General features: G+C 39.9%; 1 protein-coding gene across 1 annotated transcript; it reads right to left on the reverse strand.

Moving 5' to 3' along the window:
* Nucleotides 1-13,135: 13,135 nt before the first annotated feature.
* Nucleotides 13,136-15,723, reverse strand: pmp22a (peripheral myelin protein 22a). Its single transcript, XM_017705947.2, has 5 exons — nt 15,576-15,723; nt 14,641-14,730; nt 14,404-14,497; nt 14,069-14,209; nt 13,136-13,937 (listed from the first exon to the last, which is right to left on the reverse strand). Exons 2-5 carry the CDS (start codon nt 14,716-14,718, stop codon nt 13,777-13,779), a joined length of 474 nt encoding a protein of 157 aa, XP_017561436.1. The 5' UTR covers nt 14,719-14,730; nt 15,576-15,723; the 3' UTR covers nt 13,136-13,776.
* Nucleotides 15,724-15,734: the final 11 nt, after the last annotated feature.

Genomic DNA, 15,734 nt, shown 5'->3' on the forward strand with positions numbered 1-15,734 from the left:
AATTTTGCTGCTTTCAGGAACTAAATAAAAGCTTTTCTTTGATTTGCTAGCCTCTAGATAAGTTGGTGTTAAAAGAATTCATTGTTAACATTCAATAAATGATTTTAGTATTTTCTTTATTTGTTGTTTTGGGTAAATATCAGCATTTATTCATATACAGTTGTAAGCTAAAGTGTAAGCACCCCTGGTCAAACTTTTCTAAGTAAAAAACACATCATCTGCAGGAAACAAACTTAAATACTAAGATTTAGAGCACAATTTAAATTTTTTTTGCTGCATGAAGAACATTTATTCTTGAGATTGTTCACTTCATGGCATATTTATATATTAAGTGTTTAAAAGGAAAAGCTGTGTTTGCAACAAAGGTCAAGCAGTGTTAGACTTAATGCAGCTCCTGGAAGGAGTGAATATTGAGCAAGAGAAAAGTACAAAGCCTTAATGGAGGATAACTGAAACGAGTGTTGCACAAACTCTGCCTCACTCGCATAACTAACTGCATGGTGTGTAACTGGGATCAGTCTGAAGTCTAAATGATGATGTGTGTGATTTCGGTATTAACTCTCCACTAAGCATTCTTAAATACGACCCTTCGTGGTTAAATGGGGTGATGAAAATTAAATTTCAAATGTTCATACTTTCAGCGTCCTCGTCTGTGAAACAGGAGGAGAAGAAGAAATAGTACAGGATGTTACTTGATTGCAGAACAGCTGCATGCCTACACATATCAAATATACAAAGTCTCGTTTTATAGAAACAGCTTAGCTCGTCTCTAGTGTAGACAGTAGAAAAAGCCCCTCTTTTTGTTGACCATTGGAATATTTCTTTCTTACTGAGGCTAAGAAAAGTAAATTCATTCAGAACTTGCCATGGAAGTGTGCAGACTTGCTTACAACCATATAAACAACAGACATGCAGAGGTGCAGGAAAGTACAGCAAATCAAAAAGGAGACATGCTGTGAGGTGGTTACATCATCGCTCAAGGTTTCCTGTTACCTCGCTCAATGCAAACAGCCAGGTTGACACACAAGAAACAAAGAGAGAAAATAAAAATTGTGGGATCAGACGGGGTGTATGCATCCCTCATATCTACACCTGCAGTAGTTCAAAGTAGCCACACATGAAAAGTCTGATTTTTATGGATCATTTACTTACGGTAGGTTGTGGAGGAGGCCATTCAGTCCAGCATAGTCAATGCACTACTGGACTGGCATCTGCTAACAAAATAGTGCCATGCAAACAACATTACTGGAAAGAGTTTTCTAATGCAAAGATTTACAAACATGCATTGTAACTTTAACTGTCTTGAGGTAGATGGCTATAGGTGTGAGTTGCGTTAAGGAGAATTTCACTGATGTTTAAAAATATCTATATAATTCAATCACTGTGAATGTCAAGACGTCAAGTCATTCAGAGTGGTTAATGTGAAATGATCCATTGAAGAGAAACTTACTCAGGTTTCTGTAAAGGGGTGGTGGTAGGAAACAGGAATCATGATGATTACTGCTCAAATACTTTATTTGAAATCCAAAAAAAGCCCCATGAATCTACGCATATCACCTGAGTTTTTATATGTAATGTTAACAATGGTAAAATAGTGGTAAATCACAACACCCTGCATACAGCATGTTTGACATCGGGTTTATTTCACCACCGCTGTGAACAATTTTAACTTGGTGAGCTTGTCTAGAACAGTGCATTTCACATTAAATGACTCTCAACGACTTTGTTTGCATCTTCACAATAACATTTTGAAGAAATTCTTCAGAAAGGGCCTAAATGAACAGATGACACAGGTAAAAATAAGGACCAAGAAGGGCTACAGATGTAGATAACTATAAATAAAGTCAGGGGACATGGCAACTTTTTACCCCCCCCCACTTTTCAGAATATCAACCTGCCTAACTGTCTGAGGAAGCTGTGGTTCAAAATTGTGTGAAGAATGAATCTGATGGTTAAAGAAGCCCTAACAGTGTTTTTAACAAAAGATTCTTAAATTGTTGTGTTACACTTACAGCATGTCTAACACCATGCAAGGAGGCTAGAGATCCGACAGAAACCCTGAAAAGAGCAGCAGAAAGAATGGAGATACAGTGCAAACAGAGATATATTTAAATTACACACGGTCTCCACAGCCTGTAATTATTAAATATGACCCGGTTACTTGAAATTAACCTTATCTTTACTTACTTGTATCACAAATAGAGATACACAATGACAGTGGAATCATATTGGTATCGGCACCCATTTGTTTAAAACATTGTCGGCATAAGGCAGATGTTTAGATTTGACTGATATGTGAAACCAATATTTGATTATGCACTTATTGCACCATAGAAGAATGGAACGTCTAGGTGATACTCGACGACTGAGCTAAAAAGTCTGTATTGTATTTATTTTACTGCATTTGTAATTCTACAGAATGTTACATTTCTGCTAATTCAAATGGATTTAGTCAAATTTCTACATTTTATGAATGTTTATGCATTGGCAAAAATGTTAATGAAAAACATCAGACATCAGTGTCAGCCTACAATTCCCACATCAGCGAATTTCTAATCACAGTTTAAAGCAGATTAGAACATAGTGCTGCTTTAATGTTCTATCTTTAACACTAACAATGTACTGCCAATGAAATATCCATCCACCCATCCATTTTCTAAGCCGCTTCTCCGTCAGGGTCGCGGGGGGGAGCTGGAGCCTATCCCAGCAGTCTTCGGGCGGAAGGCAGGATACACCCTGGACAGGTCGCCAGTCCATCACAGCCAATGAAATATCTTAAATAATTTTACAGTACATATAATTAATTATATACACAAAGAATATGAAGGAGTTCTGGCTGGTTAAATGGCTACATACAAAGTGAATGTGTCCTGCAGGAGGAGCATCAGCCCTTTCTAAGAGGAAGAGGAAAAGACTTATCGTGATAACAAAACAAAAATCCCTTAACAACAAAACCTCAAAATACAGTAACTTGCATGACTTCTGCATGATCAGATGTTCACTTGTGATGGAAACTAACTGTTACCTTGAGAATGAGTAGATATGTTTCAGCCCTGGGTGATCTCTGCTCAGTGGTACAAGAGCAAGAGGAAATCGTGACCATCAGATGGTCAAGAAATGGAACAATGTGAGAAATGAACTGCACTATTTAGCTGCTCTGGGCTCTTACGTATCCAAGCTAATCTAGAAACTATTTGACTGTTGGTTGTTTTCATTTGTTACAACCCCAATTCCAATGAAGTTGGGACGTTGTGTAAAACACAAATAATAACAGAATACGATGATTTGCAAATCCTTTTCAACCTATATTCAATTGAATACACTACAAAGACAAGATATTTAATGTTCAAACAGATAAACTTTATTGTTTTTTGCAAATATTCACTCATTTTGAATTTGATGCCTGCAACACGTTCCAAAGAAGTTGGGACAGGGGCAACAAAAGACTGGGAAAGTTGAGGAATGCTCAAAAAACACCTGCTTGGAACATTCCACAGGTGAACAGGTTAATTGGAAACAGGTGAATGTCATGATTGGGTATAAAGGGAGCATCCCTGAAAGGCTCAGTCATTCACAAGCAAGGATGTGGCGAGATTCACCACTTTGAGAACAACATTGTCGAGAACAATGTTTCTCAACGTGCAATTGCAAGGAATTTAGGGATGTCATCATCTACAATCCATAATATCATCAAAAGATTCAGAGAATCTGGAGAAATCTCTTCAAGTAAGCGGCAAGGCAGAAAATCAACATTGAATGTCCGTGACCTTCGATCCCTCAGGCGGCACTGCATTAAAAACCGACATCATTCTGTAACGGATATTATCACATGGGCTCAGGAACACTTCAGAAAACCACTGTCAGTGAACACAGTTCGTCGCTCCATCTACAAGTGCAAGTTAAAACTCTGCCATGAAAATCGACTATGAAGTGTAGGTTGAAAATGATTTGCAAATCAACGTATTCTGTGTTTATTTATGTTTTACACAACATCCCAACTTCACTGGAAATGGGGTTGTAGAATAGCTGGTCCTAAATCAGCACTTTGCAATGCAAAAACTGAAAGATCCCTTACCTCAAGCCTCATACCTTATCTCAGGCCTCACTCCAGTCAGAACTGCTAGCAGTACCAACTCATAGACTATGAAGTGTTGAATCTAAAAGGAGGAAGACGTATTATCATGACAACACAGTCCATTTTTATAAGTGTTTCCGAAGTTTTGTCACCACTAGAGGGCACTACGAGTACACTGTAATGTCATATGGCCAATGGTAAACGCCCCTTCCATGTTCCAGTCTTTCATCAATGAAATACTTTGTGACATGCTTGACCAATGGGTCATAGCGTACACTGATGACATCCTTATTTATTCCAAAAATAGGGAGGAACACGTTGCTCATGTCAGACATGTCTTGAAATGATTACAAGATCAGCTGTTTGTAAAACTTGAGAAATGTGAGTTCCAGAGATCTGTGATTTCCTTTCTGGGTTACATCATCAGTGCTCAAGGTATTCAGATGGACAATAACAAGGTGAAAGCCGTTACGGACTGGCCACTTCCCTACTCCATCAAAGAACTACAGCGATTTCTTGGGTTTGCAAATTTTTACCGGCGATTCATCCATGGTTTCAGCACAATTGCTGCTCCAATGATTTCCTTGTTACAGGGAAAACCCTGTCCCTGATATGGACTGAAGCTACTGAGTCCAAATTTACTACTGCTTACATTCTTAAACATCCAGACCCAACCCTGCCTTTCATTGTGGAAGTAGATGCGTCTGACATGGGGATAGGGGCTATCCTGTCACAACATCATGGTACACCTGCAAAAATGTATCCTTGTGCCTTTTACTCCAGAAAACTCACTCATACTAAGCGAAACTATGATGTTGGTAACCAAGAATTATTAGCAGTTAAGGCTGCTTTGGAAGAATGGAGACACTGGCTAGAGGGGGCCCATTATCCATTCATGATTCTCACTGACCACTGAACCTTGAATATATAAAGGCAGCCAAATGTTTAAACCCACGTCAGGCACAGTGGGCTCTTTTCTTTACCAGATTCAACTTTACCCTCATTTACCGACCTGGCTCCAAAAATACCAAAGCAATGGCTCTCTCCTGTCTCCACAAACCCGATGACATCCCTGTCAGTAAAAAAAAAAAACATCATCCCCTACTCCTGTATAGTGGCACCCGTAAGGTGGGAAATCATGGACCAAATACAACAGGCATGTGAAACTGATCCACCACCCACAGACTGCCCACGTGAAAAACTTAATCTTCCCCACACACTTCATAATGCATTACGAAGCAGGACGCCATGTCAATTGCCTGCGGGGCTGCCGGAGACCCTCCCCATTCCTCATCATCCATGGTCTCATTTGTCTGTTGATTTTATGACAGATCTCCCTTAATCTCAAGGCCATACATTCATCATGGTGGTCATTGACCGATTCTCCAAGTACTCATTCCATTAAGTAAGTTACCCACTGCCGTGGAAACTGCTGAAAAATTTGCCTCGCATGTTTGGCAAGCCTTTTGTAAGTTGCTAAACATCACAGTCAGCCTGTCTCCTGGGTATCATCCCCAATCCAGTGGGCAAGAGGAAAGACTCAACCAGGAAATTGGCAGGTTTCTGCACACGTATTGCAGCAACTCAAGCCGTTATTTACCCTGGGCAGAATATGCACAAAATTCATTAACGCATACTTCCACAGGCCTAACCCCATTTCACTGTCTCACTGTCTCCTAGGGTAACAACCTCCTCTGTTTCCTTGGTTGGGAGAGCCATCTGAAGTTCCTGCCATGGATGAATGGATGAGGCGGAGTGAGCAGTCATAGGAGGAAGCTCATGTTCATCTACAGAGGGCAATAAGATCCATGCGGACTGCCATCACAGATACTGCCCTACATATGAAGGGCAAATGGCTGTCCACGAAGGATTTGAAATTTAAATTGCCATGCAAAAAATGAAGTCCTGACATCCAGTTATGGTGATGGACTTCCAGTTATGGAAAATTCGACGGTAAAGACCACTAGCCTGCTCTGTGGTGAATTAAGAAACAGGTGTTGGTTAAGTAAGATGTTTAGAATACTCTCTTTTACCTCTTTGGTTTAAAAGAAGGGGCGGCACGGTGGAGTGGTGGGTAGTGCTGTCGCCTCACAGGGAGGAGGGCCTGGGTTCGATTCCGGGTGACCGGGGGGTCCTCTCTGTGTGGAGTTTGCGTGTTCTCCCCGTGTCTGCGTGGGTTTCCTCCCACAGTCCAAAGACATGCAGTCAGGCCAATTGGACATGCTAAATTGCCCCTGGGTGTGAGTGACTGTCTGTGTCTGTCTGCCCTGTGATGGACTGGTGACCTGTCCAGGGTGTATCCTGCCTTCTGCCCAAAGACTGCTGGGATAAGCTCCAGCACCCCCCTAACCCCCCCTGTGACCCTGATGGAAAAGCAGCTTAGAAAATGGATGGGTTTAAAAGAAGAACTTACTGGTTTGCAGTTCCAACTTCTTTCAGATGGTGTTTATACAACGACGGCAATAGGTTAGTTCTGCTGCATGCACTATGTTGCTCCCCACAAAAGTTCAGCGTGTGGATTGGCTTTGCCCCATAGTCAGGTCGAAATGCAAGGGAAGGGAAACCTACTTGGTTAGGGAAAGAGTAGGAATATTCGGTTACAGAAGTGTTTTTGTTTGTGTTAATAACATAATTTTTGGGTGTACGATTAATTCAATCCACAGCAGTCAGAATGAGTATTCAAAATGCTAGTCAATTACAGTCCACTGCAATAGCTTCACAAGCTGAGATTCAGTTGAATGTAAGAGATTTAAATAGCTTTGTTAAATTGAAATAAGTCATGAGCAGGCTAAAGCAATTAAAATCTACAATTGTTTTCCTCCAAGAAATGCACTTAACGCCCGACAATATAAATAGAGTAAGAAGAAGGTGGTCTGGTCAGGCATTTTTTGCATCATTTTCCTCTCATGCAAGAGGTGTAATTACTCTGATACATAAATACGTCCCTTTTCAAGTAATGAATACAATCAGTGACCGCTCAGGGAGATATATCATTGTTCAAAGGAAAGGAAAAGGAAAACTTTTGTCTGTTCCGTTAAATCTAGTAAATGTATATGGCACAAATGATGATAACCCAATATTCTTCAGAAACCTAGTTTCTATTACTAGCCTCAATGGCAGGTTATTTTGTAATAGGAGGAGACTTCAACTGTACCCTCTCCCCAGATATTGATAGGTCAACAAGCTCAGACATATCTTATCAACAAACATGGCTAGAGCTGCATCAGTGCCTTAAAGATTTAAATTTTATTACTTTTTAACTTATTTGGTGATATAATAACCCTAATACTAGAATGTTCTCATGTTTTTCAAGTACACATCAGACATTCTCCCGCATTGCATGCTTTTTAGTGTCAACCCCTCTTCAAACCCAGATTAAAAAGAGTTGGTATGATAGTATAGTTGTTTCTGACCATGCTCCAGTTTCTTTTACATAGGCACCACCTAGCTTTCATAGAGGTTCTCCAAGGTGGTATTTTCAAACAGCATGGCTAAGGGACCCTGATTTTTTGAAGTTCATAGGGGCACAAATAGACCTGTATTTTCAACTTAACACAAACGAAACGACGGCATCAGTAAGATGGGAGGCTTTTAAAGCCTACCTAATGGGGCAAAGGATAAGTTATATCAAGCCGCAAAATTAAAGATCATAAAATAAAGTTTAAAAAACTAGACGATAAAATTAAAGAAATGGAAGAGCAAATTTATTCAAGTAGTGATCCTTCTAGACTTATTCCCCATTTGCATATACTAAAATCTCAATATAATGAGTTGTCATCGAACCAGGCAATAACGAGCTTGTGGCACCTAAAGCAGAGCTATTATGAACAGGGAGAGAGAGCAGGGAAACTTCTGGCCTGGCGTATTCAGCAATTGCTGTCAGAGAGGGCTATAAATGCAATTGAAGATGAGGATGGACACATAACAGTTGACCCAGAAGAAATAAATAATTTATTTCGAACGTATTACCAGACCCTATACAGTTCAGAATATTCATATATATTGCAACAAAGGCAGTCAGAATTTCTTAACTTTCTACAATTCTCTACGTTGGATGAAGTTAACTATTAACTATTCATGAGTAAATTGATTCCACCCCTCATGGATATGTATCTTGAGTCCTGCAAATCTGACATTCTACCCCCGACTCTAAATTGTGTGCTAATTGCGCTGTTGGTCAAACCTGGGAAATGCCCAATAGGTCAAAAGTAATATAGACCAATTTTACTTCTAAATAATGATACTGTGTAAAGTATTAGCAAGAAGATTGGAATCCCTTCTACCAAAAATGATACACGAGGAGCAAAATGGTTTTGTATAAGGGAGGCAAGCCTTTCACAACATTCGGCGAGTATTAAACATTGTACATATAAGTACTGAAATAGATGATAGAGCTGTACTGTCATTGGATGCAGAAAAAGCTTTTGACCATATCGAATGGCAGTATATGTTTGATGTTCTCCAGAGAATGAGTGTAGGAGATGGATTTATAAAATTGATTCATATTCAGTATGCAAACCCTGAATCTGCTAGAATTCTCACTAATGGGCTGATTTCTTCTCCATTTAGATTACACAGAGGCACATGACAAGGTTGCCCCTTATCAGCTCTTTTATTTACTGTTGCCACAGAGCCTTTGACCATAGCCATTCGAACACATACTAGTATCAGGGGTATAGAGATTGGTGAGGTAGAGCATCGTATATCAATATATGCAGATGACAGTTTTATTTCTCTCCAATTTGAAGCAAACTATTCCTGTACTTCTTGAATTAATTGGCTCCTTTGGTATTATTTCTGGGTACAAGATAAACAACAGCAAATCATTTATAATGTATCTGCAGGAAAAGAACAAAACTCAACTGCCTCTGTTAATGCCATTTAGTGCCACTGAGGAGGGATTCACATATCTTGGAATTAAAATAACCAGTGATATGAGTAAACTTATCACAACAAATTATAACCCATTTGTCGTCTCAATATTAAATTTGATCTCCAGATGGACCAAGCTCCCCATATCTATGATCGGAAAAATTTTTATAATTTAAATGTCTGTCTTGCCTAAATTTTTATATCTTTTTCAGGCAATTCCTCTTCATCCACCACCCTGTCTATTTAACCTTCTCAAAAAAACAATCACACACTTCATATGGAGCGGTAAATGTCCTAGGTTGAGATATTCTCTGCTTTACCTACCATATGATAGAGGAAGGCTGATGTTACCCAATTTTAAGTGATATTACTGGGCAGCTCAAATACGTGCCGCAATGTTTCAGAGCCACCACCAGCATGGACGTTAATTGAATCACATGATATAAAGAATCTCCCATTAAAGCTGTATCTCTTCTCATCTGAATGTACATCCCTTAAAAAACAAACAAAAAAACCCTTTCTCAAAAATACAATATCTGTGTGGTATGAAGTTCTCTGCTATCTTGGAGAGACGTCACATTTTTCTCACTTCAGTCCAATTTTTGGTAATAATAACTTTTGTCCTGGGAAATCTGATCTAGGTTACAGGACATGGTCAAGACAAGGCATAAGCAGTGTGTCAGATCTTTACAGAGATGCAAAAATGATGACCTTTGAGGAGTTCAGGAACACGTATAATATCCCTCAAAAGCATTTTTATAAATACCTTCAAGTAAGAAGCTTTACCCTTTCGAGGCGCAAAATTTCTTTATATACCACCACTTTCTTCATAAGAAGAAATAACTCTAGACCATTTAGAGGGTAGAGGCCAGATTTCCGTTCTCTATAGTTTTATGGTGGGAAAAATCAAAAGAATCTTCTAACTGTAAACTTCAAGCCTGGAAGACCGACCCTAAATGAGGAAATATCTGAGGAAGAATGGAGTCTGGACTGTGAGAAGGCCCAGACTCAAGCATTAAATACTAATTCGGAGCTTCTTCAATACAAATGGCTAGGCAGGTGGTACATCACACCATTCAGACTACACCAAATTAACCCAAATATTCCAGATACTTGTATTAAGTGCAAACAGAGTAGAGGTACACTGTTCCACTGTATGTGGGAATGCTCTGTAATACAGGATCTCTGGAAAAGGGTAATCCACGCAGTGTCATTGATTATTGACAAGGATGTTCCTCTTAGTCCTAAACTCTGAATTTTTCAAATCTGGGAATCAAATATTCCCAGATGAACTAAAAATCCATAAAAAAGAATCCTCCTTGATTAACCTGTGTCTCCTTGAAGCTAAACATGTAATAGCTTGATCCTGGAAAAATGAAGAAGCCTGTGGATCTATCACAGTGGATAAAAGGAATGACCTCAAGTCTTGCATCGGAAAAAATAACTTATTTTATCAAGGGTAAAATAAATGAATTCAGAGATATATGGGAGGTGTTCCTGAATTTTCTTGAAAAGGGGAGCTTGCTGACTGATGATGGACAATTCAATGACGTGTACTTTGATATAATGTAAAGCCTACATTGGAGCACTACAAAAGAACTGGACATGACTGCAGTGCAGCAGACTCATATAAAGTGAACTGTGAATATTACGTACACTTTTATTTTGTACTTGTTTGTTTTTGTTTTGTTTTGACTGGATATTTGCTGTTGTTAAGTTGTAAACTGTCTCAATAATCATTGCTCTAATTCCTTCCATCATCTTGAAAATCAAATAAAGATATTGATAAAAAAAAGTGTGCAGAATTTTCACAGTTCACTTTATACCAATCTGTATATAGGGCCTTTTAAGATTGTCCGGAGGATTAGCCCTGTTTCGTAGTGGCTTCAGTTGCCTAATCACTATAGGATTTCACCTGCATTTCATGTCTCATTACTCAAACATGTTTCTACTGCTGGTCATCAGGTTTCTACCAAAGTGGAGGCCCCCTGTTAGGACTCTCCAATACTTGGTAGATGGGGAGGGCTATGGTCCAGAGGAACAATGCTGGGTTAGATCAGAGGACATTCTGGACTCTTCTCTCATCAGAGATTTTCACTGGGACCATCCTGACCATCCTGCTCCATGGTCACGGGGTCGGCCAAGGGTTTGGCCTAGGCAGCGGGGCTCCTTGGCATCAGGAGATGCCGTTCGGGGGGGAGAGTCAGCAATTCACTATTTGGCCACCAGATGTCTTACTCTCCCGAGTACTAGCCCTGTTCCCAATCAAACCACCTGTACCTAATCTTAATCAGTCACACCTTAAATACTCCTCTCATTCAGCCTGTCAGTGTGGAGTATTGCCAGTTCCTTTGTGTCTGATTACTGAGCATTTGTTTCGTTTTGTCTGTCTTGCTGGTGTCTTTGACCCTCTGCTTGATCTATTGGAATCTGCTTTTACCTTTTGCCCCTTTTGCTCTGTTTGCCTGGCTTTTGGACTGATTTTTCTGGATTGCCCTTTTTACCAATAAATCTGCACATGGATCCTTCTCAAGTTCCAAAGTCCGCTTTGTCACACTTAGCACTAACTTTTGGCTCATGATTATGAAAATGCTTTGAAGATCAGGTGGAACGTTGTGGAACAAATACAAAACAGCATCATTTTCTTTAATCAGGAAGCCTTTCAGACACACATTCTGCCTCTACAGCTTTTAATAACCGTTGATTAAATGTTTGAAGTATGCAGATGTTACTTCACTTTGTCCAGCTTGTCTGTGCATAACCCATGTTGGTGATGCTGCTCCCACCTAAATCAGAGAGTTTACTTAGCTGCCATAACCTGCCTTGGAAGCATGCAATTCCACATTATTACATAAACCAACAGTTTTGAAAAAATGTAATTTACACAATTGTCACCTCAGTACTAATGTAGACCAGCCAAGATCTGTTTGCTCTCTGAAGTTTCCTTCTTAGTTTTGCACTGTAGCTTTAAGCCTTATAGCTAACAAGTAATGGACGCTTAACCACTACTTGGCCTCCTGCAAGCTGTTTGGCTACATTATCACACACTCTTCTCTAACTGCATCAAGTTAAGTAATCTCATATATGTTTATTAATTTGGGGTTTATCCATTTATACAACTGGAGCTATGAGGCTAATGTAGCAAACAAATCATTCTAGCTTACCAATTAGCATCATACAAACTGCCTAAATGATTACACATTTTTCTCAAAGCTTCAGCTTCCAGATGGCTGTTAGAACTGTTTTTAGCTAGGCAGTGTAGTTTATCACACAAAAGGTTCAGACAGATTTCAATTATTTCTTTATTTTAGATGAAGCAGTGTGGATGAAGGGCTTCCGCTAAACGCTTAGCCTGTTCCTGACTGAACACAAATACTGTGCATAAATGAGAAAGACTGGCTGAGGTCACATTATGCCTTCTGTTCATTTACTGTACAGACATCTGTTCATTGTATGGAATAATTGATTACGTTTTTGCTTGCAGGTGCAGCTCAACTGGTATGAATATGTGCTACTTTAGCAGTGCTTATAGGGAGGATGGAAACATCTGCTTTTCCTCCCATGAAGAAAATACTTTAAAAGTGCTTCGTTCTCTATAGTATCCCATGGGAGGGCTTTGCTCCATTTTCCAGTAAATTCTTAACCAAAGCAACTAGCTAGCCAAGATGAGCTATAACACAGGTAAGCGTTGTTTTATCTGGAATTAGCTCTTGCCTTTGCAGTAGCTTTTCTTCCGGAGGTCCACACAAGTTTATTATGGGTTTCTTAGTATTATTAACCAGTTATGTAAAATTGCAAATTAATTTTATTAGGTTTAAGTATTGCTAACACATGAAATTCATTTTAGCTCTCACCAAACAACTTTTTTTTGTCTGCCTTATAATGTATCTTAACATGTGCCAATAGTTATAACAAATTTTATATACCATATCGGTATATGATCTATACATGCAGCAAAGCATTATTTTGAACTAGCTTTAGTTAAGTATTCTTAACAGTACTTCATAATATCACTAGACAGTGATCCAAATGAGGTAAGACTGCATTGCTGAATAGGGTATAAACACATTTTTATAACCCACAGGCCTCTTTTCATTTCTACTATATTTTCTATGTGCTTTGACTTTGCCTGCCCTGTGTCATTCTTCAGTTCCCTCTGGTGACGAAATGAAGTACTGCAAGTGGAGATGGAGGAAAATTAGATATTATTTATTTTTGCCTTATTAAAAAAGGAATACAGAAAGAAAATACTGGCTTTTAAAAGGATATTTGGGCACAGGTATAATACACAATATAAAATAATTCTGCTCAATTTCACAGACACTGAGTCTATAGTTAAGTCTAGCGATTAAATCTAGTGGAGGCAAAAACATAGCACCATTTCATCATTTAAAGAATGAAAAAAATATATATAACAAAAGTTCTTTTTTGGTTTATCACACAGAAATAAGTACAATTTCAAGTCATCAACAAACAAATTCCCTTTGAGAGCATACTTCTAGATATGAGATACTGGGTAAAACACAACACAAGCATAAAAGATGATGTATACTCGTCCTCCATTTCTCTCCCTTGTGGTCAGCATCGAAATGTGGGGCCTTCATTGACAACATTTCAACATTCATATTTACAAAAGCTATGTAAAAGTGACATAAATAGAATCACAAGCCACAGACAGTTTGGCATATCATCCTCTAGGAGCTTCACGACTTGTTACTTTCCTTGATCACATTTGACATTAATACGCAGGCCGGGAGGAGAAGGCCATTTGAGTCTGTGGACTGAGCATGATTCTCAGTGATTACATGGGAGGAGCCTCTGCCCAGCCCTCATTCCTTCTTCCTCAGAATGATGTAGATGAAACCACTAATCAGAGTGAGAGGGAACGCCAGCCAGGCCAGCACAAAGGCGTAGCCGTACGAGTGTTCAGCATTGTGCTCATCTGGACTCATCACTGTGTAGATTATTGCTCCACTCATTACGAAGAGACCTGAGAGAGGGAGAATAAGACAGACAGAGAAAATGAGAATGAGTCAATGAGAGGGGACACACCTACTCAAGGTTTTTTGCGCAATGATAACAGATACTTATAAACTGGCTGAAATGAGGGGTTATACTCACTGGAGAGGACCTGGAAGACGGCAGTGAAGAGGAATCGACCACCCTTGGCAAGGGTGAAGAGCTGGCACAGGAAGAAGATGAAGGAGAGCATGCAGAAGAGGGTGGCCAGTACCATCAGAGCCTGCACTGCCTGCAGCCAGTCTGAATTACAAACAGGGAGATAAAACACTAGACCTGAAATTCTGCACATTAAATACACTGGTGAAAAAGATGTTTGTGTTGATAAGATGGTCTTGTAAATAACCTTGAAGACTCTTTCATATATTTTGCAGTACTATACTATGCAAAACCATTGACCTTCCAAAACATACAAACTTTGTAAAGACAGGGCTTACCTGCATCATGGGCACCTAGGCAGTTATATCCTCCATTGATTGTCTGGCAATCATACCACAGGTCATAACTTCTGGCCCCAGCCATTCTCCAGGCCTGGATTACATGAGAAATTTCAAAGGATTTATCAATTAGTTTAGCAAACATGCAAGCCTGACTCATACAAATCACACCTAACACTCAACAAGGCCAGGCTGGGACGGAGCAACACTGAACACCAGGAAAAAGTTCAAACTCACGTTCACGGACGTAGAAATTATAAGAATAATAATTTCTGTGAGATGCAAGATGACAATTCCAACCAGAACGACCAGCATGGTTGTGTCGACCTGAGGAAGGCAAAAAGTGCATAAGCAGAGATGAATCGTGAGCCACCTCCCACTGTCTGCTCTACTCAAGTTAGTGTCCCATAGCACATTCAGTTCACCATCTGAACACCAGGGTGCGCTAACTTCAAATGACTGTCACGGACGACATTAGTAAACAATCATTTTCTGTGAGAAAAAAAAGACTGCATTATTTCCATTTTAAACTTAGTATTGTATGACTTCGGTGAGTCTACTTTACACTAAAGACGGTAAAACTCTACCACCCCAGACCCAAACAATTTAGCACACGTCCGTCTGGAGGAAAATCAGGCGAATCGTTTTCCCCCCAAAATACAAGAGTAAGCTCTGAGCTCGAATTCCGTCTCAGCGTCGAGAAAAACCAGCAGACGAACGGAATTCACGTGTCTAAAAACTACTCAAAGACAGATCTCTGACGTTAAAAGTGGGATAAAGTTTGCGTAAAGTTGCTCTGCGTGTGAAAACGAAGCCCCTCGGGCAGCTGCGCTCATCCTCAGCCGCCACAGCAGAGCCGTTGCTGAGCCGCAGCACGCGCTGTTTTGGGGGGGAAAGTTTGGGGCGTAGGCTGCGCAGCCCATCAGCCTCTAACTCAGGCAGGCAGCCGCTGAAACGAGTTCAAATCAAGCGAATACGTTCTTTTGTCGTAAACCAGCATGAACGAGCGACGAACGCGCACAGAAAACTTAAAACTCTTCCAGCTGGAGGGGAAAAAAAACAGCAATCCGATCGTAACTCCACAGATGCTGCTCTACGGTTAATCCTTAAAATAGCACCGAATGTGTTTTGGTAGGTGCGGAAAACGAAAGATCCATGCAGGTCCAACTTACAGAGCAACAAGTGGTAGAAAGGGAATCCTCGAAAAGAAGAGAAAGCGGGAGGAAAACGGCCAAGCAGCCTTTACTATGGGATCCTACTATGGATTCCTCTAACCGCGACTTCTGTATTCCAGATGTAGCGCCACAGCAGTATTTTCCTTCCCTTTTTTT

The sequence above is a fragment of the Pygocentrus nattereri genome, chromosome 14, assembly GCF_015220715.1.
Source record: "Pygocentrus nattereri isolate fPygNat1 chromosome 14, fPygNat1.pri, whole genome shotgun sequence".
NCBI classification, from domain to species: domain Eukaryota; kingdom Metazoa; phylum Chordata; class Actinopteri; order Characiformes; family Serrasalmidae; genus Pygocentrus; species Pygocentrus nattereri.